Here is a 27,294-nt window from a genome sequence, read left to right as displayed (position 1 = left end):
GCCAAAATTCACAAGCCTAAAGGGGAAAGGTGCAGACCATCCTTGGCAAAGTAACATAGTCTGTTAACCATGTCCTCCCCAGCTGACAAATATTGGATCCACATAGAATGACAGCAGAACAACAGCTACTTGTTGAAATCAAACATTGTTTGCTCATATTGTGGCATCATCCTTGGTGATTGTAATATATTGCTTAATGCTAGGCTCATGAGACACACAGTCTGAAAGTTCCATAATTTCTCTCTTCATATAGTCCAGAGAGGTACACCTCGGGTCATTTACACCTACATGGACTATGATGGAATCATACTGGTACCTATAGTGTAAGGATGTGAGTGTTTGCATGATTTGGTGGATCCTGGCTCCAAATAAGCAGCTAACAGTTATCTTCTCCTTGTCCAGCCTGAAAAAAAAACTGCTGTGAATTTCTGTAGCCTTAAATAAAGAAATAGAGAAATGCTAACATGCTATTTTATGTAGCAATACAAGCAGAAATTATAAAAGATCTTTTACTGCAGATATAATATTACATTGTAAAGTTTCCTACCAGGAATTTTTTTTGCCCAGCTAATCATATGAATTAGTTCTGCGTCTGCCAGCTTCGTCAATGACATCATCATACTGGCCTGTGTGAAAGGTTTTGAAGGATAATAGGATAAGATCACCTCTCGAGGTTCTGCTTCTTCTAGTAATGAAACAAATTGTTCTGAACTTAGACCACTTAAACTACTGGCCTTCAGCTGGACTGTCATAGTTTCGCAATTCTTCTTTGCTTTGCCATTCATCTGCAATGCATTCTCTGTGTGGCGCTTCTGCCGTATGATTCGATAATGGCAACGTTCTCTTCTTGTACCTATAAATTGGAATTTACAAGTTAACTGCAGTTTTTCACTTTTATATTAATACGCATAAAATCACAGCATTTCTAAAAGATATAGACAACTGTCAATCACATTGTGTAACAAGACCAAAAATGTGTGCAGCAGACTTTTACTTTCTGGCATATTTTGTTTTGTCTCTTATCACTGCAGCTTTCCTTGTAGGATCAGCCATGAACTGCATTTTTATCCTGTCCCCCCAACATACACATACAACAAATAGTGTTAAATGAAGTGAGTGCCTTCTCTGTCTCCTCTCCTGCCCTTAACTGATGTACTGTGGAAGGATGGGGACATGCACTGCATATGCATGCACAGTACATCCGTAGTTGGCACATGAGCTAGCAGAAGATGAAAGTGCCATCATACAGTTACATTATTTAAAAAAAGTTAAACAATTTCTTTTTTAAGTAATGTCATTGTATAATAGAAACTGTACACACAAATTGTCACCTAATGGCTGATCAATCTGATTCAGATATATTAAACCACTAAATGAAAAGAGTACATACGATTATAGTCTTCAGAATAACAAAAGCAGGGCTTGAGATATAATACACACATACACAAACACAAACACACACATGCTATTCAGAAGATGAAAATAAGAAAAGGTAAAGATGATCTGGTATAAATGTAAAAATGTTCATATTCATAATATGATAAACAATCTAACAAAATCAGTACATAACAACCTGAATGCAATGTACTTTCAATTATATCAATAATTATCTGACGTAAACATCAGCATGAATATTCTAAACCATGACCCTCGTGTAAAGGTCAAGGAGTAGGGTCATGCTCAAATATTTTTTCTCTGTTACTATGCAGCTGGAACCAGGCTTTCATCATGTATAAATGTTGTGCTGTATTAAGCAATGTGCATAACTACAGAGAAGTAGAGCATACTGCAAACTAAAAAGGAGCTGGCCCCATTTTCATGGCATTGTGTCAAAAATGACAAACTGATGTAGTGCTCCCTGGAGAAATAAAATATTTCAACATTTATCTAACATAATCATGTGATTTTTTTATTGAGACTGGCCTGAAAACAATCATTTTACTAATCTTTACACAGCACTTAACTGGTCATAGAAAATAAGGATATATAAGTACGGCTCTCACACATGCAACCCCCCCCCCAAAAAAAAAAAAAAAGCAAAGCCTGTTTAAGATGCTTTTATTTTTTCACAATAAGGAAAATTATGACTTTGATTAGCTATGGAGAAATGTACTTTCCATTTTATACATGAAAGCGCATATTCCGAGCATGGTTTTACAATCATGTGCAGAGAAATGAGGATTATTATAAAACCTACTGTAAGAAACATATGACTTAGCTAGCAGAGTAGTGTGAATCTGGCAATTCAGAAGATATGTAAATTTGTGACAGAATTGTTTTTAGTATCACTGAGAGGGATGGTTCTCTGAAGTAGCAGCTGCCACAGCTAAAGTTAAGCCAAATTTGTACAAGTAGATTGTCAGTCTGAGCTTGCTGAGATAACAGATGCAAAGTTTATGGTGAAATTTGTCACAAATGTGGCAAACAAGGGCATTGTGAAGTGTTGTGAAAACTCACAATTATTAAGGAGGTAATGTCTGGCAACTGAGATTTCCAGTGCTCACTGCTGAATAAGTTAAACAGTGATAATATTTGGCAGACTGTCAGTCTAGTGAATAGTATATCAATATCGTCTGAATTACTCACCAGTGCTGCTATTTCAGTTATGTCATAGCAAATATATTTAAGCCCAGCACAATGCCCTCTATTGTAAAATACCTATAATAACACTTGAAGTCTGAGTGGCAAACTGAAATGTGTGGGAAGGTTTCTTGCAGATATGTAAAGGGAAGACCAATGGTACAGTACTGGTTTCACTCTCATTCTTCACTCTCATCAAGTTACCCTCTCATTCTTTTTTTTTTTCCATACAGTAATTCTATTTATTTATTGCATACTAAAATTAATATATTCCTATTTAAGTGCAATTCGAGTCACTCCATTGTTTGCAATATCACCCAATCTCACCTTTGTGTATGTACTTTTCTTTTTGTGTGTTAATTATCTAATAGTCAGTGTTGTCCAATGTAATAAATAGTGTACAAACATGTGCGACAGCTACCTAGATATTTAGTTTTTTACTATAGTTATTGTTTATTCGTTAATCGCTATCATGTCTGTCTTTTTGTGTTTGTTTTCTCCTGTAAAAGACATGATACTCGAAATTTCATTTAGAAATTTAGCACTTGTGTTTCCTTAATGACAATAAAGTTTCTTTGAATCTTTGAATCTTGAAAAGGTTTTATTATTAAAGACCATTATGCAAAATGTCTGCTTAGCTGAAAAGTACCTATGAGATAGAACTAATTGTTAAAACCAAAAAAGTGAGTTCAGATGTTTTCAGGCTTACCAATCTTCTGAAAGGTGAACCAGTTAAGATTAAATTCAAGTCTGATATTGTACTGTATATCTTTTTTACAATACAGATGGTCCCTGCCCCCTTCTTGCCAAATTGCAGGAACAACTGTGACAAAGGTAGTCACTTAGGATTAGTGAAAAGTCAAGTAATTTGCATATTGGAGCACAACACGCCCATGGCTTAGTGGGTAAGTAAAATGGTAGCGCTTAAATCGATGTAGAATTTAACTGCTTGAAAAAAAACAGGGACAAGGCAGAACTTTTTGCTGTGTACTTTGGAGGACATAATACAAAAACTGTCTGGGGGCATATGTAATTTCTCAGCTTGTTGCTTCTGCTTTACTTTGGAAAATAGCTCTTGATCCCATCATCATAATTTTACAGTCAATTTGCAGTTTTGGTTTCAATGACTCCCGTTTTGAATTACATCTATTCTCTCAGGAGAAGGTCAGTATGTTGCTTCGAGGTTATGGACATACCATTCCTGTAACAGATGATGTGCTTGTTTATGGCAGAAATGAAGCAAAAAATGACCAACCTTAAAAGCAATGCCACATGCTATCTTAGATTTTTGTTTTGCATTGAACAGACAGATATGTAACTTCAGAACGCTTGAAATCTTAGCATTTTGGATATGGGATCAGCAGGTGAAATTAAGTCTAATACCAATAATGAAGTTGCAATCAGTTGTGTTTCATTTACTTACATTAGCAATGAGTATGCATTTATATTTACTAACAAAAGAAAGCATCTAGCTGTAGTTTGGGCGTGGGAAAATTCTGCATATTACTTGCAAGTTATTATAAGCCAGTAGTGTCACTGATTAATGCACACAGTTTTTGACAAGGCACCACTGACTTGCCACAGATTAGTAACTTTACTCATGAGATTTAATGGTAAAATCATGTAGATTTTGGGATAACAGCAGCTTGTACTGGCTTGTACTCTTTAAATGAAAGGAAAGCTCAACTTCTAGAATGCAGGATGTTGTTGGAGCATTTGTGTAGATACTAGTGCACAGACGACAAGTACTTGGAAGATGTCAGATTTGGATGTAATTAGTGACTTCACAACTAAGGGCAAGGTCATTTGTATGATGGTTAGCTACTTAGAATGGCACTAAACAACCAGTGCACCAAAACACTTCACAGTACATGGATATTACATGTCAATAGTACATAATTCAGAAGAGAACAGTGCAAGGGCAGCTTGCATAAGATTCATGAAGATTCCCAGAACTTGGCTAAATGCTAAGAGAGGGCTCAAATGCTTGTACTGGCACAGATATCAAACAGTTAGTGAATGCATGCGAATTTTGTACCAAACTACAACAATGAAAACATCTTCTAAGACTTATAGCAAAATGTTTTTAACTTATATTATTTTTACAAAAATAAAATATTGGTCATGGTAGATTTATTCAAATGTCGAGAAGCTGCCCACTTACTGCTCATTGTAAGAACATTTCAAAAATTCTTTATAAAATTTCAATAAATGCCTTATTAGCAGCAATTTAATACAGCTATAGAAAGGGGAGCTCAGATAGCCAAAACAATTCAGAAGCAACCAGATTGGCTTCAGTGCATTACTTGGTAATTCCTATGAATGCTACAGAAAATTTGTGACAAGACATAAAATTAAAACTACAGTAGTTCTGCTGAGTGGACAACTGAAAATGCAACCTATTAATTGAAGGAGAGTGAAAGAAGGACCAGAAAGCAGAACATTAGTACTATTTCTTCTACCAACTGGGGACATTCACGTAGTGATTTATCACTGTTAAATCCAGGACAAAGTGTTAAAAGTCACACAAGATGCACAAAAAGGCAGGAAAACAGCAACAGTGGTTGTAGGCCAAACTGCCATTGAGTTACTGTTGGACATAATAAAGAAAGACAGGTATAGTCATGTAAATGAATAAAATATATCCAAAGATGAATTCTGTAATCACTAAGCATAAAGAACAGATGCATTTTAACAATGATTGTCGAACCTTGAAAGCAGCTGCAGTAGAGGCAGCTATGACTCTTGTCACCCCTAGAATCTTACAAAATCACTTTTAAACAATGGGTCAACAGTTATAAACTAACGGTGTGCCTAAAGCTCAAAGGCAGAAAACAGCTACCAAGACATGTTAAGTCCACACTATATATATATATTATAATATTGTGTACAAGATGTATAATGGCAGACTAAGCTCTCCATTGTTGTAGATAAAAGGCACTCTACCCTGCTGCCCTGTTCTTAAATATAAGAAATATGTTGCAGTCAGTAACAGCAAATGCTCAAAAGAGTTAAGGTTCTTTTTTTTAATGTTTCAGTGGGTGTAGGTTTGCTCTGCATCTGAGATTACAGTACAGTTAAGTCAGGGAATTTGCCCTTTCCACTCTGTTGTATGATTTTGGAGTTGGTATATATAATTAGCAGTGGTTTGGGGTGCAGTATTTTTTTATTCGTCTAAAAGATATATATATATATATATATATATATATATATATATATATATATATATATATATATATATATATATATATATATATATATATATATATATATATATATATATTTTTTGATTCACTCAAAAGAGCAGACAGGTCTTATATGAGACAATAAATCAACATGACTGTTGAAACTTTGTGAATAAAATGTAAACAAGACTACTGAGTAATATACAAAATGGCTGTTTTCATGGGAAAATTCCATCATAACAAAAGGGGGAGGTGAAATATGGGAATTGTCCTGTGTCACAACCCTGACATAAAGGTTTGAAGGCATGGTCTTGGTAAGCTAGCATTTTGCTTGTCACAATACAGCTGGAATTGGGATCCCATCCAGTGCCAAAATGTTGCACTAAACAATATGCAAAACTGCTAAAGGAATAAAAAGTGCTCCAAAAATGAAGCTGTTGGTACCCAATTTCATGGCTTTATTATTTTCATGTTAGCCTTTTTAAGTATTTCTTAAAAATTCTTGGTAGGTCTTATAATTCATCTGGAACATAAAAGTAATGCCAGTGTACACTTAAAAATGTATATCCACTCAAACATCTTAGCTACTAATACCTTACTTAAGTATTTCATGAAGGGACCTAATATATTTTGTAACTGCTTACAAAATGCAAACAGATCTCTTTAAACTTAAGTTAGGATTAATTACTGCCAATCTTGTTTGTTGAAATATTCTGGTAGATATATAACTGATGTACTTTTATACAGATTAAATTGTGTATTTGTTCTTTGCACTTTGTACTGCTGAACATACTTTCCATTTACACATCATCTGCTAAATTATTTCCCTTGAGCAAAACAGAAGAAAAAGGGCACAAAACAGACCAACTGCAGCATTATCCATTATCCAGTTAAATAAATGCAGCATTTTATCCAATTAATACTTTTTCTTCGTGAACATTATTAGGTCCAATTCTTTAATAATTGAACTAAAATTAATCTATTCTATTTTGTTGTGAATGTGTTTGAACTTCTTTTCCTTTAGTCAATACAAGACTGACTGAATTATTTATTTGATCGTTAAAAACAGCCGTACAGTTTAGAGCTCAATATCTCACTTTGCTGCATGCACACATTCAGGATAAGGTGTGAATGAATTACACCATGTGCTTTATAATGAAACAAATATATTTTACCAGGGTCTGCTACAATTGGTCTTGTTGTAGTAGCTCGTGATACACCTTCTCGCTACCACTTCCTCGAAAAAACAAGTGTTCTAACTCCCACTAACCCAATCTCTCATTTCTATGTAGCTCTCCCAACACCCAGTTGTGTAAACTATCTATATAACCTTATCCAAACCTAAACCATAAACCTAAAACTCCCACTCAGTGCCCAACCCACTTCCTCAGTCTCTTACCTAAACTTCCACCCCCCCAACCCTAACGTCCCTGTTTAGTCCCTAAAGCTATAACTCCAACCCCATCACAAAATCTGAAGTCTCCAATTGCTTCCTAACCCTAAACTCCAACCCCTGCTTCCTAAGCCTAAATTCCCTGATCACTATCTTACCCTAAAACTCCCTTCTCATTCCCTAAATAAAAATCTCCCTACCCACTTCCTGACCCAAACATTTCATCATTGCACTCCCTAAGCCTAAAACCCTCCTCCCACTCCATCCCCACACCTGCTTGCCTAAGCTCATATTTGACTTCAAGTACAAGCAGCAGCCAATATGAGCTACAAAGCACTCAAATATCTGGCTACGAAATAGTGGTTTTCAAGTATTTGTAACTTGAGTGCCAGTAGAACATTTGATTTACCAATCATACCACAGAAACGATCCACTGTGTTCACTTTTGGTGGAACTGAGCTGAATCTCTTTCCAGCCACACATAAAGCTCTAGATGCCTATTATTAGGAAAATGATCCATTTCCAAGTTTTGATTAGATTCAACTGAAAACGCAGAGTTACTATAAAACTATACAAAACAAAGCTGAAATCTGTGCAACACAAATTCTAGTCAGTATTGCTGCATATTAAAACAAACTCTTTGAGATTTCATGCCATAAATAAGTTGATTATTTTACCATCAGAGCTAAGCAGTTAACTAGTGTTTCCTGTTTCAGGGTTGCTGTTCAATAGTTGCAACTGAAACTGTGCTGTGTAGACACAGAGGAAGATTTTAATTCCTACTGAGCTGTGCCATTTTTGCAACTGATGCATGTAGCATACAGATATAATTTCTGACTGTAGATAACAGGATGATGTGGCTGCCAGATTTCATAACAACATATATTATGCAGGTTTTGCTTTGCCAGAGGTCCCCTTTTTTCTTAAATGTAAGCTTATTAACTGTCCGCTGTTTAGAGAATCGGTTATTTTTGTATTCCTTCTTTCACAGTGCTTATACAGTTAGGAGAATCTAACCCCAACAAGATACCTGTATATCCATAAGAATCCAACAACTTAGTACGACTATGAGAGCAAGTATGTGAGTCTGCAGACAAAACGAAAGTCATGCAAAACAAAGACAAATACAAAAAATCTTCAGATATTTGGTATACAATTTCATCTGTTAAGATATATTTTAAGAAGCTGGGTCTATGGGTACAGATAGTTCAAAATGAAATTATATTCTGCCATAAAAATAGCCATCTAATATATGCAGCACATGTAATGTACAATTCCACAAAGCCATGCTACAAAAAAGCTTGTCGAGTTTAAATTATCTAGGATGCACTTTACATCACATACCACATATTCCACCACATGCACTAAGTGGGCTAGAACTTAAATAAAAAATAACAAATGTATCATGGCTCATGGTTATATAATTTTTAAAATAAAAATTTTCCCCAGAATACTTGGTTAGCTGCATTATTTCTTGGCTTAAGTCTATCATTTCAAAAGGCAACTATATACTGTCCTGACACATTCAGTGTCTGAGTTTGGGGTGTGAGCTAGACTTGTGTGTGTGTGTGTGTGTGTGTGTGTGTGTGTGTGTGGGGGGGGGGGCTACATTCTTAGTGCACAATTCCAAAAATCCTGACTAAGCCCCGATGGTGTAAAATATGTGTCGCTGAGTACATGTAGTCCAAACATTGACAAATATACGGCAACATGATACAAGAAATCTGATTCAAGCAGTTTACACACTAGACTAATCTATGATAGAATTCAGTAACAAAAAAAAAAAAAAAAAAAAAAAAAAAACAATTGTCAAGCCAGGTAAGTTTATATGAGAAATGAGAAAAGAACAAAATGTGTGTCATCTGGTTCAGGCATTAAAAAACAATGCATCAGTGTATGGAAAAAAGACATGAAAAACACATACCCCAGGATTTAGAAACAGCACAATTTATAAGACAAAACTGAGCAGTGAATGTCAGCACGCAGGGCAGGCACAATACATAGACATAGTTATTGTGGTCGCACCATGCCAGGAAATACCAAGGCTGGCATAGTATGCAAATGACGGTATAATCAGATGAAAATTAGCAACACTATGTTAATGAGGGAAATGGAGAATGCAAATGAGGGTAAAACGCATGGCAGAGTGATTCAGAAATGGATAAAAATTGTGACAGGAGTTATAACCACCAGTGTAGCTGCATGCCATAACATCATAGTGAACAGAGACAAAAGCTGTTCTAATAACGTAGGAGTAGCAACAATGTATATGTTAGCAGTCACCTTCTCCACCAGTGGCTGTGTAACTGCATATTGTCACTCTTTGCACTTTACACTACAAAAGGTTCAGCTTCTGCCTAACATTTCATACCCTCCATGTCACAGAAAGGGTCTATATTACATTATCGAAGTTTCAAAACTAGAATTTGATATGGTCGACACCATATAATCGAAGTCTTGAAACATCGAAAATGTAATAAAACACAACAAACTACAAAAGCAAACCATTTAAATGCTCTAAGCAGGGGGGCAAACACCCCTGCACCCCCCACACCCCCGCTACCTAAATATACCAACACTGAGATCGCACTACAGTGCAGAAAAGGGAAATTTTCCTTTTCTGCTCTGTACAGAGATCTCCGTTAAAAGATTAGAAGTTTCAAGACTTCAATCATATGGTGTCGACGATATCAGATTCGAAGTTTTGAAACTTTGATCTTCTAATGTAGACCCTCACAGAAATAGTGGACTGCTAACATGAGGATAGAAACACCATACATGAGTTGGTACACATGTGCTAACCTCACAAGCAAGCTCGTGGCATGCATCAAATAACCATTATTGCTATTACATACCTTCTGGTGACCACCTGGTGACACTGTATGAGTATCCAGGCATCTACTTCACTGATACTATATCAGTTTCTTAATGACATGCAATTAGCACATTGAGGAGCATATGTGGTTTTCAAATAGTACAGACAAAAGAAACAACATCATGCGGGCATTATATAAAATAGTTCTCTGAGGTATTTGGGGCCTTTGACTGCACCCTCATCAACATCAAGGCCCCAATTAGGACACAGGTACAACTGTATATCAACATTCAAGTGATCTGCAATACACAAGGTATAAAATACAATCAGTCAGTGTGCCACTGAGGTAGTGATCATGATTCCCACAACTAGTGCATGTCTGATTTATATTAGCAATTTGTGTGGTGCCCTGAAGTATGTTCTAGAAATATGTTGGAAACATTTGCTGCGTATGCGATGTACCACAACATGTTGGTACTCAAATTGATATAGCAGAATACTCCATTTAGTGGATAGAATAAGGCTGAGCCAGCAGCAGAGGACACACATGATGGGGAATTTGTGGAGGCTCAGCTATAGGAGATGGCCATGCAAGGTGGAAGCAAGTAATGTATACTATGAAGATGGCTAAAAGTCAGCAATAGTTCACAACTATAGGCCAAATTAGACATAACAAAGCAACAATGCATTCCATGCAGACAGAAGTTGGCAATAATAATTGTATGGGTGATTGGGGGAGGCCTAATGCTGTAAGTAAGTGTGTGTGTGTGTGTGTGTGTGTGTGTGTGTGTGTGTGTGTGTGTGTGTGTGTGTGTGTGTGTGATGGCCTGGTAAATGTGATGAGTTTGGAAGACTGTGCAAGGAGGGGGCAATGTCTTCAGTGTGGGGCACTTGTGCAGAGGTGGGTGGGGGGCTGTCAGATTGTATGTGGGTGAACACAGCTCCTGAAGATACTGCTGCATTGTGTATGTTCATCTGTGATAAGTCTGTGATGTCTTCATAAATTATGTGTGCTGTCCATGTCTATTCCTGCCCATGAGGATATATCCTCCAAGGAATGTCAGTTGCACAATACACAGCTGGCACAGAATGATGATCTGTGTCCCATGTAGTTTCAGCACATACCCCCATCTGCATGTGCATACACAGTTTGTTGCAGCACTGTCAACACTGGGAATAGCCAAGGAGGATACTGTGTTATGGGACCTAGACTGTCTCCTAACAGCCCCACTGTAGATTTTGTCACAAAAGGTGTAAAAAGATCACCCACAAGAATAGTGATGACCATGGTGTGAGGTAGCAGGAACCTGGGACATAGGGAATAGCCTCACTGCCAGTCAAAAATGCTACCTAACCTGGCACAGCCCTCTCTGAGTTTGCCATGCAGCCCACAGACTCCACTGATCAGCCCTGGAATGGCTGTGATGGCATTGGCCTGTGACTATATGACTGTCCTGCATAGCCACTGTGTACGTAGCTCAGGTGTGGGGAGGGATCCAGGGCATTGCCAGCTACCAGTATGCTGGATACCAGTGCCATCCAAGAAGAAAGGGTACTGCTAGCATACACTGTTGACTGCAGTTCCTTGGATGAGGTTGTGCCTTGGACTAATGTATTGATCAACTCTTGTCCTACAAGGGTATCATGAAGTTCTTGGATGGACTGCACAGAAACAAGAGGAAAGAGTTTGGAGGTTGAGCATTTTGAATTTTGGAACTTTTATAAAGAGACTGAGAAAAGACAGATCTAGTATAGGTCTCTAGGTCCCCTGGTTTTAGGATATCCTTGAATAAAATTCTTTGTCCAGTTGGAATGTTGGAAGTGGTTCTATGAAAGCCTGCGATAACACATGGGAAAGGATGGCTGGAAAGATATGAGCTTGATTTTCCAGGTGGGGAGGATCTCTCAGGTTTGGATGAAAAGTTCCCATGTCACTTGTATCCATTATGGACAATTCCAAGTACTCAGTAATTTGTTGTGATTTATGTCCAAAGACATAATTAAAAAGACTGGGTAGGTGGGGACAGAGGTGGAAGAGAAAGACACCCATGCATTGTTTTAGGTTTGTGACTGAGCTTCAGCACAATTTCATTTTTTTCTTAGCACCTCCTTGCCACTTTTTCTTGTACTAAAATTTCTCAAACTTCTGTTGGCATTTTTTAACCATCTTCTTAAAAAGGGGCAAGGACTGTATGGGTAGTTTTGATTGTATTTTAGGATGAGAGACTGAAAAATCTGCTTGCCCTATGTATCAGTTTTTTCCTTTTGCTCAATCTTTCTGAAGCCCAAGCTGAAGATGTACCAAATAATACTACTTGTCCAAGGTCTCATTAAGAATTTAGGCTTTTACATCTTCAGGAGGATTTTGAGACCCATGCCATTCATATATGTGTATCACTGCACCTGATGCGGCTGCATGTGGTACTTCATCAGCTGCACCATAAGAACATTTTAAGGAATGCTTATTTAAGATAACAAGGAAACTATGCTGAGTAAAGGATTTTACCTCCAAGAGGAAGGTAGCTCAGCAATTAATTAGTTCTCATCAGCAAATGTTGCCTGCAGAAACTTAACCATATGAGCTTGACAACTGACAGTTCTAAATGATGGATTATAAGACGTATAAACTTCTTCCCCATGCCAATTAAAAACCCCCCACCATCCTTGTCTGAGGGTACATAGTTAGCAGTAGTTAACTGCTCTTTGCTAAGGAAATTATAACTCGGTCTGCCAAAGGTTATGAAAGAGGAATTGGTAAGATTGGGGAATTCTATAAAGCCTAATAGGCTTTTGCATGAGGAGGTTGACTGTCAGGAGAAGTATAAGCATCACTGAAAGTGTCCTCCAGTGCATCAAAAACGGGAGAGATGTCAAGAGGTTTAGGAATATTTAATTAAATGAGCTCCTAGTAACTCCTTGTGTTTCAGAGATTCCTTTCTCTTCCCACTTGAAGAGATCCTTCATTCTAGATATAGTGTCCAAAAGACATTTCCTCAAGTGGAGAATTTGCTGACACATTTTCTTCAGACTCTGACTCCAAAGAGTCAAGAATGACACCTGTGAATCATAATCCAGCCCTATCTCTTTTACATATTACAGGGAGTCACTGTCAGAAGGAAAATATATCTTTTCTTTTTAATGGAAAGAGGCTGAGGAAGCAGATTTTTGGGACTTTAATATTTTGAAAAACCTTTTGGCAAAGCTGTACCATTCCTCCTTAGCTTATTTGGCAGAAGGGATCACAGGAAGAGAAAGATGTTTAGTTTTTACATTTTCTTTCTCAGTGTCTCTGATATCATAGTCCTGGTTGAATACAAAGAATGGATTTCTATGCAAAGCCCACTTACTGATCTCATAAGAGGCATATGGTATTCTTAACTGCAAGTGAGAGAAGAGGTACTGGGTTCACAGTCAGAAGAATGCAACTGATGGTCGGAGGACTTCAATAAAACCACAGTGGAGTCATCCAGTGGGGGCCAGGGAAAAGAGTCTGATGGTAAAGAGGCTTTTGAAGCCTCTTTTACTGTTTTCCTTTTCTTATGAGTTAGAAGAGTGAGAAACCAAGGTACTTGAGCCAGTATCCATTATTATATGAGTTAGCCACTGATTCTCAAAAATATAATAAGATTGCAAAGCCAGCTTCTTTGTGTCTTGGGAGTAAAAGCCATCCAAAAGCTTTCATATACTAGATGGCCATCCAATCCTTGGCAGGATATGTCTATCCATATATATGCTGCTGCAACAGTGATATAATGCTGAAAATTATGTGCTACCTCTGTACTTGTCTGCATTTTGCTTTCTTCCACATTCATATGCAACAGGTATGGGAGTAGCAGGGCAACTCTCCATTGGTGTGTGTTCCCTGGAATTTATAGATGCAAGCCATCTTTGAGCATGCCACCTGCAACCTATGTGATGGCTTCTGGGTAGAGTGGTGCACAAACATTTAAGTAAGACAGCACTCCCCCCGCCCAACACAGCATATGGCATATATTGTACTGCTCAGCTCATAGAATTGACTTTGGAGCTGCCCACCCATCAGACAACAGACAGTTGTAGACTTTAAAGATACTCCCCATGAATATATTTGAAAGACACCCACTTCAACGGCAAAACACATGTAAGATACCCCCCCCCCCATACTTCTCAACCTTTAAGCACAAGAAATCTGGACAAAGCCAAAAGAAATTGGGTGGGGGGTAAAGGCCCAAAATCAGGGACAGATGTTAAGTACTGCTTTTATAAATTTAGAAGGCTGCTAGAATAACAGGTTTTGCATTAGCATTCCTTTACTGAAGGATATGAAGTCTGAAATATAAATGTATGTTATTATTTAGTGACTTTACTCCTAAATGCTTTGCCAGAAAAACACACATTTTATGAGGAATAGACCAAAAATCTAAGTTAAAAATCTGGACATTCTGTGAAAAATTGGACAATTGATAGGCATGATCCCCCCATCCCTACACAACCAATGACAAAGAGGAATATGTTTTAAACATATCCCCACCCAATAATTGATTGGCAAATTTTGAAAAGACATTTCCCGCACTAATCAGCGAAAAATGTAACTATGTTGAAAGGTATTTTGCCATACCAAACAAGCTAGAAATTACAGATCAAAATATGATAAAAAGCAAGCTCCCTTACAATCAAACAGAGACACTTTTCAAAAGCAATTCTTCAATCTAAAAACTTACTAAGACGTATAAATTTTGAAAAGGCATTTCCCACACTAATCAGCGAAAAATGTAACTATGTTGAAAGGTATTTTGCCATACCAAACAAGCTAGAAATTACAGATCAAAATATGATAAAAAGCAAGCTCCCTTACAATCAAACAGAGACACTTTTCAAAAGCAATTCTTCAATCTAAAAACTTACTAAGACGTATACTTTTTAGGAGGCATTTTACCCTCACATTGTCTGAATCCTCTATCTCAAACATATATTATGCTATTATTAGTAAGGCACTGTGATAGTACACTTCAAAGCAGACTAACAATATATTTTGGCCCTCACCTCCACTAAGTAGTCAGATGTTGACTAACACCTACACAACACCTGCAAAACAGCACTGAGTTTTCATACATATTCCACCGACAAGTGTAGCCAATGTTCCATGGACACTTGCTACAACAACTGTAGATCTAGCTCTCCTGTATGTGTGGTTCCCATTCTTCAGTTTTTGCTTCCACAGTAGCAAATTTATTTTATGTAATAAGAACTGCAGTGGCAACAGATGTAATTATGATCTGATTTTGAGGCTGTTGGAGTGGCAATTATGTCAATGAGCCAATAAAAAGTAACTGACTGAACTGCACATTTTAAGCAATGTGCACTGATGCAAGGATGTGCTGTGAGGCATGTTCTTGACCACGTACCTGCAGTAGTGGCTGTGAAATGCAACGTACATACATAGGCAGGTCACTGCCCCTTATTGGATGCAGGTGTAAAGTGTGTGTCATAGAACATAAGGCCCTAAAACACAATAATGCAGTAAGATGTGGCTCATACAAACTGTGTACAAGCAGCACCCCAAGCACAACCCTGACATTCCATGCATTTGTGTGTCATATATTGGCATCATGCACAGTCACACTATATGGGTGTCCATCAGTGCACATCACATGATGCCTGCAAGGTGCATTGATGTGAGTGTGCTACCATATTCTTCCAGATTGTAACATGTGAAGTTGCTCAGGCTTCTGGGCTGCTTAGTGTGGCAGGGCTTCAAGGTAGTACACCAAGTCAAGAATATTTCTGTCCTTCATGTACAGACAGCATAGGGAGCACCTACTGGGATCCTCTTAAAGAATTCCCTAGTATAAGGTGGATACCTGGCAGTGCGTTGTCAGGTTGATGATTGCTGAGTCAGGCATCATCTGCACAGGTGAGCAGGGTAGGCACCATTACAATGACTTAAACAATTGCTGGCTTGGCATTCTTTACAAATAGAAAGATGAGGTTAGTGAAGGTGTTTCCAAGTTCTACAGTAAGTAGTTATGGCTGGTGCATTTTACTGTAATATACTATTAACTGCCCAGCTTACCAAAACTACACACCGTCTGACAGAAATGCACTGTACATGCAGGCTGCCTTGCTTCCTCACACATATGCCCTGTGTGAGGTGATTATGTTGTGAGAATATGAACTACAGGCCTGCATCTGCTTTCCTCCCCTCCCCCACACATGCCATGTGTCATAGTCTACCTCGTACCTGTGACTTTAGGTCTTTACAGTGCCCTCTCCATTACAATAGTCCTGCCATCTGTACAGAACACATGATAAGATTGCCAATCATACTGCTTGTATTGTTCCTTAAAAGTCCCATGGCAGCATCAATTCACCTTGGCATATCCTGGGCATGTATCCTATTAGCCTACTCTGTCATGTACCTTCAGGTTGGCATGTTTAATATTATATGACTGCAAGCCATTACATGATGCCCATGTTTAGGCCACTGTACTGGTAGCTGTGGCAGTGTCCCCCTGGCATGGTCTGAATGTTGCTCTGAAGGTATTACCCTTTGCCCATACAACACTGTACCAGACACATCTCTCGCAACAGCCCAGGGGCTGCACTTCATACATTACTTTCCTTGCATACATATATTGACTGCCTAAGATCTATGCCTTCTTGTCCCTTGTGATACTCTGTCTGCAATTCTACCCTTTTGCTGGCAGGTCATACCTATTCTCTACTTTGGCATTACATCCATAACAATATTTTACTTCTCCAGATGCATTTATGTCTGATTGTGTTACAAAGACTAGCCAATGTTTTCTCTTGTGTCTTTCTCTTTCTCTCTATCCTTCTTTTATATTTATTTATTTGATGTCCATTGGTTTATTTCTCTCCATTTTGTTACTATTGTATGCAGTGTCAGACACAATTGAGTTTATGATGCAGTAGTGGTTCCCTTACTATGGTCCTTCCCAGCCATTCTCTGTTGGGTCTCCAGCTGCATCCAGATATGCATATCCATGGGGCAACAAATATCATCCAACTGAAAGCAACCTATAAAGTTCCTTGTTAACCTCTAATGATTTATCTCGGGGGGGGGGTGCTGTTATCTCCACCTGATGGTAGTTCAGAGCATGTTACCAAGCAGGAAGTGGAGGAGATGTTGATGGTGCTTGGTGGTGCTGGTATAGCAGCTTAATGTCAGTGTCCACTTAAAGAACATCCTTGAGTTAGTAGCAGACTTGCATTACTATCTGGCTGTGGTTAAATAGTGACTCCAGTAGTCTGGATAGGTCATGCTTCAGGCTATTTAGGAGCCATCTGGGGATGTTATTGGGTCCTATCATGGCATTCTTTTGACCTTAGAAAGTGATAGTTGGGGGGAGATTTTGCTTGATGGTATTTCCTGGGGGAGAGAGGGGGTAAAACTGGAGCTGTATTTCTCAACCAGCAGTTTTGATGTATCTTCTAGCTCCATGTAGGTGGCTCAATTTATAATCAGTTCTGCACACTGCTGTGTGTTGCCTTTGATGTTTCGGTTCTTGGTCTCATGTAGTGAACATTGTCTTTCCCTGAGGTCTATCCCAATATATTTTTTGAAATAGTGCACACATTACCAGCAACTGAAAACAACAATATCTACTGATGTAAATCACTTGCAACTCTCGATCACCTATGCCGACCAAAAAATAATCAGGGAAAGCAAAAACTAGCCTGCAAACAATTTGGTTCTCTTCAAATGTATATTCATCTGTGGCCAAGATGGCAGATGTCATGCCTACTTCACCGAGAAAAAAGGCTGCAAGCAACATCCACAGGAAATAATTGAGGATTAATTCAAGTTCACTGCCTTTGACCAAATTCACACTGACATCAGAGGGGGTCCATATAACTTGTTTGTGGAAGACCGTGAACTATCTTGGCAGTAGAGAACTAATGCCTTTATAAAACCAGGCTTAAATGAACACTGCAACATTAGCTGCTTGTTGAAACTTAAAAGTTTGGATAGGAAATAGAAAACAAAGAATAAAATAAAATATGATACTAGTGCAAGTTTAATTAACTGTTTATGCTACTTTTTATAGTCATTTTTAAAGTGGTTATAACCTTACATAGGTAATAATAAATAAACTAACTATGTATATATGTACATATGTGCATAGATTTTTTATTTATCATTTTTTACTTTCATATTTACATATATACTTAGACTTATAGTTTTATCATATGTACTGTTTTATGTTTCACCACTTTGGCAAAATGTATTTTTTAGGTTAATTGTATGGGGTTACACTGAATGTTTAACATCAGTAACAGTATAACAGTTTTATTTGTGAGTGTATGACTCTAACTTATGTAGGCTTTATTATATATTTTATATAGGAAGGTCGAGCTGAGTTATCTACTTACTTGTGTGTTTTTACTTGTATCTATACCACTTTAAATGTGGATGTTTTTTAAATTGATTGTACTATAAATTTCTAATTAACTAATTGAATGATGTCTGAAGAAGTCGCTCCAACGCTGAGCGACGAAAAGCGCTTAACCATTAAACCTGTGTTTCCTCAATTATTTCCTGTAGATGTTGCTTGCAGCCTTTTTTCTCGGTGAATTATTTTCTCTTTAAACTCAGTTTGTTTCATGTGTGTCTCTATGGCTTCCAACAATCTCAGCGATAATGAGGACTGTATTCCCCCTACATTACTTGGTTCAACTGGAGAAGTAACTAATTCGGAAGAAGTAAACTTGACAGCCCTTATACTGGCATTAACCCAGCGAGTCGACCTTCTATCTTCGAGACTAGATTCTCAAATTACAAACTTTAACTTGAACAACTCGCGTACTACATATTTACTTGAACCTTTGGGATCTATTCCTTTAGGTCAACGGACACCTCCCACTAGTATGGTATTATCAAACTCAAATTCTGAAAATCGTGGAATCAACTTGCAGTCAGCAAGTGAAAAAAACTTTCAGGTACGCGAACTCAATATGAACAGTAACCCTGTGCAAGGCAACCAGTTACCTGCACAAACAACAGGCTCCCAGAATCCGACTCACGCAAACTATTTACGTGAAGGCAAAAACGAGACCAGAGCAGTTACAAACACTCAAGACAGCGTTGGAGAGCTTATTGGAGCTCCCTTGTTTCAAGATTGGATTTCCAATACTAAAAACTTAATGTTTGGCCAACAAAATATATCGGAGCGACCGGCTGACAACGCTGAGACATCTGAGGTTAGTGAACAACTACTTACAAACAACCTTAAGGTATTAGATGTCAAACTACTTAAAATCAAAAAACTGCAACTGGAGGTTAATTACTTCCAGGAATGTTGTAGACAACGAGTAGTGCCGAAGGGACTTCGGCACCATATTTATCCAACAGGATTGGTAGCTAACTCATTATTCCATCTTGAGCTTAATACCTTGTTTGATGAACGCTAATGGACTTTATTATAAAACACTATAGCATTCAGATTACTGATTTATCTAAAGAAGTCGCTGATTTAAACTCCATTATAACCAACCATGTCGACTTCTTTAGATACAAGTTTGAATATGATAGAACTTTTTATTCCATTGATCAGTTATTGGTGAAACTGAAATCAAATAAAGCTAAAAAACTAAATCGTGACAGACTGGCATATGACAACGGTAGAGCGTACCCTAATCCACCTGGGTCACAAAACGGACTTGCCAATGCACCAGCTATTTGCCCTGTTTCTGCTGAGTTACACCAAGATGACTTATACCTTAGCCCTGATTATGACAATCATAATTTAAATAGTAGAGACGGTAACTCAAATAACAACACCTGGGCTGGGCGACTAAGGAATGGAAAACAAAGGAATTTTAATGGAGACCATTCAAATGGACATTACTCGAATAGAACAGTTTATGAAGACGATCAAAGTAACTTTAGCTTGGGTGCTATACCTAAGAGACACTTTAATAATAATCGACATTCTAACAACAACCAGAACTTCCAGAACCAAAAAAACAAATCTCGCCCTTACAACAACCCAAAGAGGTAACGAATGACATTATTGGGCCAACAGTCATTCACAATATTGCAGGGGACTTGATTATATACAACTTCTCCTGTATTGAAATAGACCCTATATTGGTTTAACTCTTGGCTAAAGGACAAACATTTGTCTCTAGCAAGCATATGGATTTGGTTCAAAGTATAAAAGATCTTAAGTTGTTTGTAAGAAAGCTCAACCTAAACTTACTACTTGGAGACTCGTTAGGTTTAACAAACCCTCTTAAAGTAGTGAGTGAGTACAACCCTACCTTACATCCTACACTTTATACTTTTGAACAATTTATGGAACTAGATTTGCGGTTTTTAAATAGTAATCAAAATAATGTTTTCCACAAGGACTTGAGGCCCAGTAACATTAGTGCTGACGAACTAGTAGCTCTATCTATTTTTAAATCACTAGACATTAGAGCTATAAAACCAGATAAAGGTGGTGGGCTGGTTATATTTGATAATTGTGATTATGTTGACAGGGTAGAGCACATTCTGGAAAGTGGAACATATACAGAGGTGTCTATTAATGAGGTAAATACTGCATACAGGAGGATAAAGAATTATTACAGTGACCTCTTTATGGATGGATACATTGACATAGACACATACCACTATATAACTATGAACTGGCCAAAGATCCCTATCTTGTTCGCAATGCCAAAAATTCATAAAAACATTACGAATCCGCCTTTTAGACCATTGATAGATGGACGTAACTCTATCACCTATGCTTCAGCAAAATTAGTTGACTACATTTTGAAAAAGTATCTCAAGACAGAACCACAAGTCTGCAAAGACTCGTGGACCTTTCTTGAAAATATAAATAAACTTGTATACAATGAAGGAAACAACTTTTTAACTATAGACGTTATAGACTTGTACACGTCTATCCCACATCTTGAAGCTATAGAATGGGTGAATTTATTTCTTATTAAAAAGGGTGCACCATCTAATGAGATGTTTACAGTTACAACATTATTAGATATTATTTTAACAAATCACTTTTTTACATTTAACAACAAGTTGTACCTACAAAATTGTGGCGTTGCGATGGGTTCACCATGCAGGGCCAGTTTAGCAAACACGGTAATGGTGTACTGGGAAAATTATTATATTTTTCAGAACACCGAGTGGACTTCACATATAAAATATTACACTCGGTTCCTTGATGATATTTTTATTTTATTTCAAGGACCGAAGGAACTAGCTGAAAACGTTTTACTTTATTTAAATAATACCACTGATTTCTTTAAATTTACACTGGATTTTCAATAATCGTTTTTATTGTTTTGCAAAACCATTATACATTTCACACACTATTTACATTATGTACAATATTGCTTCCAATGTTTTAGTTCCATTTTGAATTTCCCTATTATACATTAAGAATAAATATCATTTTAACCAAGTACAGGAAAATAAAATCACAAAAAATTAAACATAAAAGCATCTACTATAGACAATTATAAACCAACTCAAGCCAATAATTTGTATTATTTCTACATTTTCTATCTAATCCAAGAATGTGTTGGTACACATACAGAATGTCCTGACGGAAAGTGGATAGGAACCGCTACGCCAAAATAATATTAAAGATTTGTCCCCAAATTTTTATGCTGTTTATACTTTTCTTATTATTTCTAATTAACAATTTGTGCGCTATTATATGCTTAATCGCTAACAGCCTGAAATTTTGCCACGACACCTGTGCTGGGTTCAAACAATTTGTGGCTATATATAATTTCATTAGTAAACTAATATTCATAATTACAATCTTTTTTGTTTTGTCCAAATTCTCCGGTGGAATATGTAAAATCAGAAATTCCCAGGAGAGTGTTGAGTTTTGGTAACCCATTTTTTGTAGTTGTAAATTTAATGAATTCCATAATTTATAAATGCACTTGCAACTCCAGAACATGTGTAACAGGTCTGCTGTCTGATCTACACACTGTGGACATTTAGGTGACTTTTTTGAATCAAATTTATGAAGTGTTAGATGGGTATAATATGCATTGTTAAATATCATCAATTGAGTAAAGACCAGTTTTTGAAGTGATAATTTTAATGTTAAGTTAAACGCCTCTACTATTTTACTGTCGTCTAGGGATGGCAATTTCTCTCTCCAGTATTTCGATAACAGAATATGATTATTATATTTTCTCTCTTTTGCCATTTTATACGCTGAGGATATATATTTTCTGTCTTGTTGCAATGCTTCCCACAGATGACATGAAATAACTAGTTCCTCTTTTTTAATTTCAGAACTGGTAAAATAATTTATGGCCAAATCTTTTAACTGCCTCATTATAATTAAATAAGAAATGGGAAGATTCATCTCTTTTAAGATATCATGCACCGCTACTCCTAAGAAGGGGTATAAATTTACACTGGATTTTCAAACTTTGACCACAAACTACCTTGATGTCAACCTATCCAAGGACCTTCTAGGTATGCAGTACTTTGCCAAAATACATAGAAAAGACACTTTTTGTAACTCTTACCTCCACTATACCAACCTACACCCATATACACAAAAGAAAGCTATAGTGAAGGGGCACTTTATTAGAGCAGCCCATATGACAACTTCGTCTAGTGATTTTGCACTTGAATGTAGTTTATTAAAAACATTTTTTATTGAGAGAGGCTATCCGAGTGACTTAGTGAATGATATCTTTCACGAAGTGACATATAAAAGAGACAACGGTAATATAGTACCAATATTACAAACCAGAGAAAGACTTACTAGCAGCTTAAACGTCTGTTCCAATATAGAAGTTGTACCCAACCTTGACAGTTTAGTGCTAGAAGCTGATATTCTCGACAGCAATGAACAAGAAGATGTTAAAAACTACAAGATAAGTTACATCACAACATTTAGTATGGATAGTAACACTATTAGAAAGATACTGTATAAAAACTGGGTAATTATACAACAAGACAAAAACATAAACTCCAAATTTTTGGAATACCCTAGGATAGTGTACAGAAAGGGGAAAAACATTAAAAATATCTTGGACACAAATACAATAAATGGCTTTACTAATAGAAAAGGGATGGCTAATTGTGGTAGTTGCAATATGTGTAAATTTATGTCTTGCAGTGAATATGTTACTATTAACAACATAAAATATAAAATTAAACACAAGTTAAACTGCAATTCAAAACTTATAGTGTATGCTGCTGTACGCACTCTTTGTTCAGCTTTCTATATAGGAAAGACTGAACGTCGATTGAAAGAGAGAGTGTATGAGCATACATATGCAATACTTAATGGTAAGACAGATAATGCTTTATTTAAACACATTGAAACTAACCCAGGACACAATTTCAAGTTCACTGCCTTTGACCAAATTCACACTGACATCAGAGGGGGTCCATATAACTTGTTACTGGAAGACCGTGAACTATCTTGGCAGTGGAGAACTAATGCCTTTATAAAACCAGGCTTAAATGAACACTGCAACATTAGCTGCTTGTTGAAACTTAAAAGCTTGGATAGGAAATAGAAAACAAAGAATAAAATAAAATATGATACTAGTGCAAGTTTAATTAACTGTTTATGCTACTTTTTATAGTCATTTTTAAACTGGTTATAACCTTACATAGGTAATAATAAATAAACTAACTATGTATATATGTACATATGTGCATAGATTTTTTATTTATCATTTTTTACTTTCATATTTACATATATACTTAGACTTATAGTTTTATCATATGTACTGTTTTATGTTTCACCACTTTGCAAAATGTATTTTTTAGGTTAATTGTATGGGGTTACACTGAATGTCTAACATCAGTAACAGTATAACAGTTTATTTGTGAGTGTATGACTCTAACTTATGTAGGCTATATTATATATTTTATATAGGAAGGTCGAGCTGAGTTATCTACTTACTTGTGTGTTTTACTTGTATCTATACCACTTTAAATGTGGATGGTTTTTAAATTGATTGTACTATAAATTTCTAATTAACTAATTGAATGATGTCTGAAGAAGTCGCTCAATGCTGAGCGACGAAAAGCGCTTAACCATTAAACCTGTGTTTCCTCAATTATTTCCTGTGGATGTTGCTTGCAGCCTTTTTTCTCAGTGAATTAGTTTGTCTTTAAACTCAGTTTGTTTCGTAGATGTCATGCCTACATCACAAGGTCTTGGTAACACGGATTAGGAACCTTTGGCCCCACTCCACAAAAATCCATCAGCTTTAAAGGAAACACAGCTTGAAATAACGGCACTCACTTCATCTATCAGTCAGCTGTGGTTGTCCATGGATGCTTTTCAGGAATCCTTACAGGCTCAAGTGTAAGAGATTAAGGACATGGTTTCATCAAAAAATACAGTGCAGGATCATACTCTTTACCTTGAGGAAATGGAACATCAAATCTCCTTCCTACTGGATTTCACCCAAACCTCGCACAACCATTTAGAAGATCAACAGAACAGGAATCACAGGAATCATGTAAAGATTTTGAGACTACAGGAAGGAGTGGAATAAAAAGACATGCTGTGGTTTCTGCAGTCTTGAACTCCAACAACACTAGGCTTGGATCCTACCATTAAGCTCATGCTAAAGAGGGCACACCATTCCCTAATGGCAATGCCTTCATCCACTGCCCCACCCAGGCCAGTGATAATCTATTTCCTATCTTACCACCAAAAAGAAAAGGTACTACAGGTTGCCTGGACTAAGGAGGGCATTATATACTCAGTGCATAAAATCAGATTTGACAATGATTTCACAAAGTTGGTGATAGCTAAATGAAGGTATTGGCTTTTCTTGTGGAACGGTCTAGTAGAAAATGGGATTAAAACTTCTATGATCTGCCCAGCTAAGCTTGTGGTAGTGTTATTGGATGGACCTTTTATATTTCATCAGTTGGAAGAACCTATTTGAAGGAAAAAAACAATTTCTTTTCCAGATAATATGGACTGGTCAGCCACTTTATCTAAGATGGACAGAACGACAGAAGGACATTTTGTTTCCTCTCTGGATCCATAAAGATCACAGCATGTCACCTTCCAAGAAGGAAGCTGCTTAGCCTGAAGGGCTACTAACTTGACATTTTGCTCCAGGCTTGCATAGCTCTTTTCTACTCAGGGGTGCACACAGTCCTCCCTAAGTGGTCACTCATAAACCTACTATTCTGGAGCAATCAATGAATGGCTGATCTATTTCTGATTTTTTTCAGCTTTCCACTCTTAACTATCTAAGCGTATGTTACTAATTGTGCACAATTAAATTTACTATTGTGATCTTCAAAAGAGCCTTATGGGGGGCTTACCTGACATATGACCTTTCTAAGTTGACTGCTACACTTTTTGGATGGAAGACATCATGGGGAAAGTTTTTGTTCCCTTTAACTTTAGGAGACATAGTTGTATAAGTTATACTTATTTTACAATTTTTCATTTATTGTTGTTTTTATGTATTGTCTCTTGGAGTGCCCTACAGCTACAAGTTCTTAGCTGTACACAGTGGTAATATCTTGAACTTTAATTTGTTTTGGTGTTTTTCTTTGTCTTTATTCTTATAGTTAGCCAATAATACATATCTTTACTTGAAAGTACAACATATAGTACCATATATTTTAGCATCCTTTTGTAGATGAGTCATGGCGTCAAACCCCTTGACAGGGAAATGCTGTATCCACATTTCTCTTTTTCATGTATGCAGTTACTTAGTGCTAATGTAAATAAACTCACCCATCAAAAAGGTTCTTTTGAGGACATGGGTCAGGAAAATCTCCCCTGACTTCTTATTGTTACAGGAAATCCATACTTTTAATACTAAGCATACAAAGCTGCTCCAATGGTAATATTGCCCTTTGGTCTCATCAGCACACCCATCAGCTAAGGGTAAGGGAATACCCATCCTGGTTAGATGGAATGCTTCAATATTAAGCTGATGGATACTTTTTCTTTAAAGGGAAGTGAACTTGCAGGAGGTATACTACAATTAAATAAGAGAAACACAGTCTGATATCTGTCTCCATCCAACTGCAGGTGTAAGGGAGTTCACCTGCATTCTTAGTTATATACAAGATAACAGTCAATCTATTTTTCTTACTGAGGACTTCAACTTTCTGTTGGAGCCTACAGATACCGTTGCCCAGAGGTCCTTTTCCTTGATGCCTGTAGGTAAATACCTCAGATCATGGCTAAGAGGTATGTCCTTCACATACCTTGCTACTTATTTAGGATCTTCTTATATTCTGTACTCGCATCATTCAACAACATTTAATAAAGTCGCTAATGTAGACAGGATTTATATAAATTACACACTTTTATTCTTCTCATCTAATCTTCAAGTAGTGCCTTGATCCTACTTGGATCATGATGCCCTGCAAAATACTTAACAAGTATGGGAACCCTTACCCCCCAAAAAAAATTTAGAGGACCTACCTCTACTATACTAGATGGCATGATTTCCACAACTTCTTAGTAGAGGTGGATCAAGAATTTAATGCAGCACATTCCTTGGCTGACTATTCTACTCACATATTATGGGATGTTTACAAGTGCTTTCTTCATGCCAACCTGTGGGCTTGGACATTAGGCCTCTGGAAACAATGGCAGTCAGACCTTAAATCTCTCCAGCAGCAATACCCAAAACTTTCGAAACAACAGTCTCTTCATAAAAGAAAACACTTTGTCTCAATTAAGACACTTTCTGATATTAAAGCCAAGATTCAAGTTGTTATTAATAAAAACACTGACCTAGCATTAGACAGACTACATCTCCAGTGCCATGTAATTTCTCTGGCAGTCCAGTGTAGGTTAACATGGAGATGAAGGAAAAGGTTAGTGCAACATACTTCATCAGTGACCTGTCCTCAGAGTCATGAAGGAAGCAATGTCTTTCTTAGTAGCTTATTTCAGTTCAAAACATATCTTCAAAAAATATATGTTAACCTTAGTAGTTCCCAGGATCCTTCAGTTCAACAACACTCTAAGTTAACAGCTATTCTTCTTTACACTTACTGTTTATAACCCCAGCTCAGAAGCAGGCAATTACAACTCATATAAGAAGATCAGAAATTATCTCTGTCATTAAGTGGTTAAAAGCAAACAAAGCCACAGGCAGTGATGGTTTACCTGCAGAGGAGTTTAAGTGTTTTCCAACTACAGCCTTCCAACTTCTCTTTAATGCATTACTACAAGCCTCCTCCCATATCATGGCCGCACTCGTCTGGAAATGATCCTACTAGTCCAAATATGTAAACTGGGAAAGGAATCACACTGTCCTTCAAACCATAGACCCATACCACTATTAAATATTGACAAATCGATCTACATGGGAATATGGGC

General features: G+C 37.1%; 1 protein-coding gene across 3 annotated transcripts in view; it reads right to left on the bottom strand.

Moving 5' to 3' along the window:
• Nucleotides 1–27,294, bottom strand: part of ESR2 (estrogen receptor 2) — a 2,041,892-nt gene that overhangs the window by 366,133 nt on the left and 1,648,465 nt on the right. For all 3 annotated transcript variants that reach the window (XM_044074389.1, XM_044074391.1, XM_044074390.1), the window contains one exon: nucleotides 548–853. In XM_044074389.1, the coding sequence (XP_043930324.1) occupies nucleotides 548–853 (306 nt within the window). The remainder of the gene's footprint in view (nucleotides 1–547; nucleotides 854–27,294) is intronic.

This window comes from Protopterus annectens, chromosome 6.part0 (assembly GCF_019279795.1).
Source record: "Protopterus annectens isolate FY-2018-M chromosome 6.part0, PAN1.0, whole genome shotgun sequence".
NCBI classification, from domain to species: domain Eukaryota; kingdom Metazoa; phylum Chordata; order Ceratodontiformes; family Protopteridae; genus Protopterus; species Protopterus annectens.
This window is presented reverse-complemented; position numbering and strand designations above follow the sequence as displayed.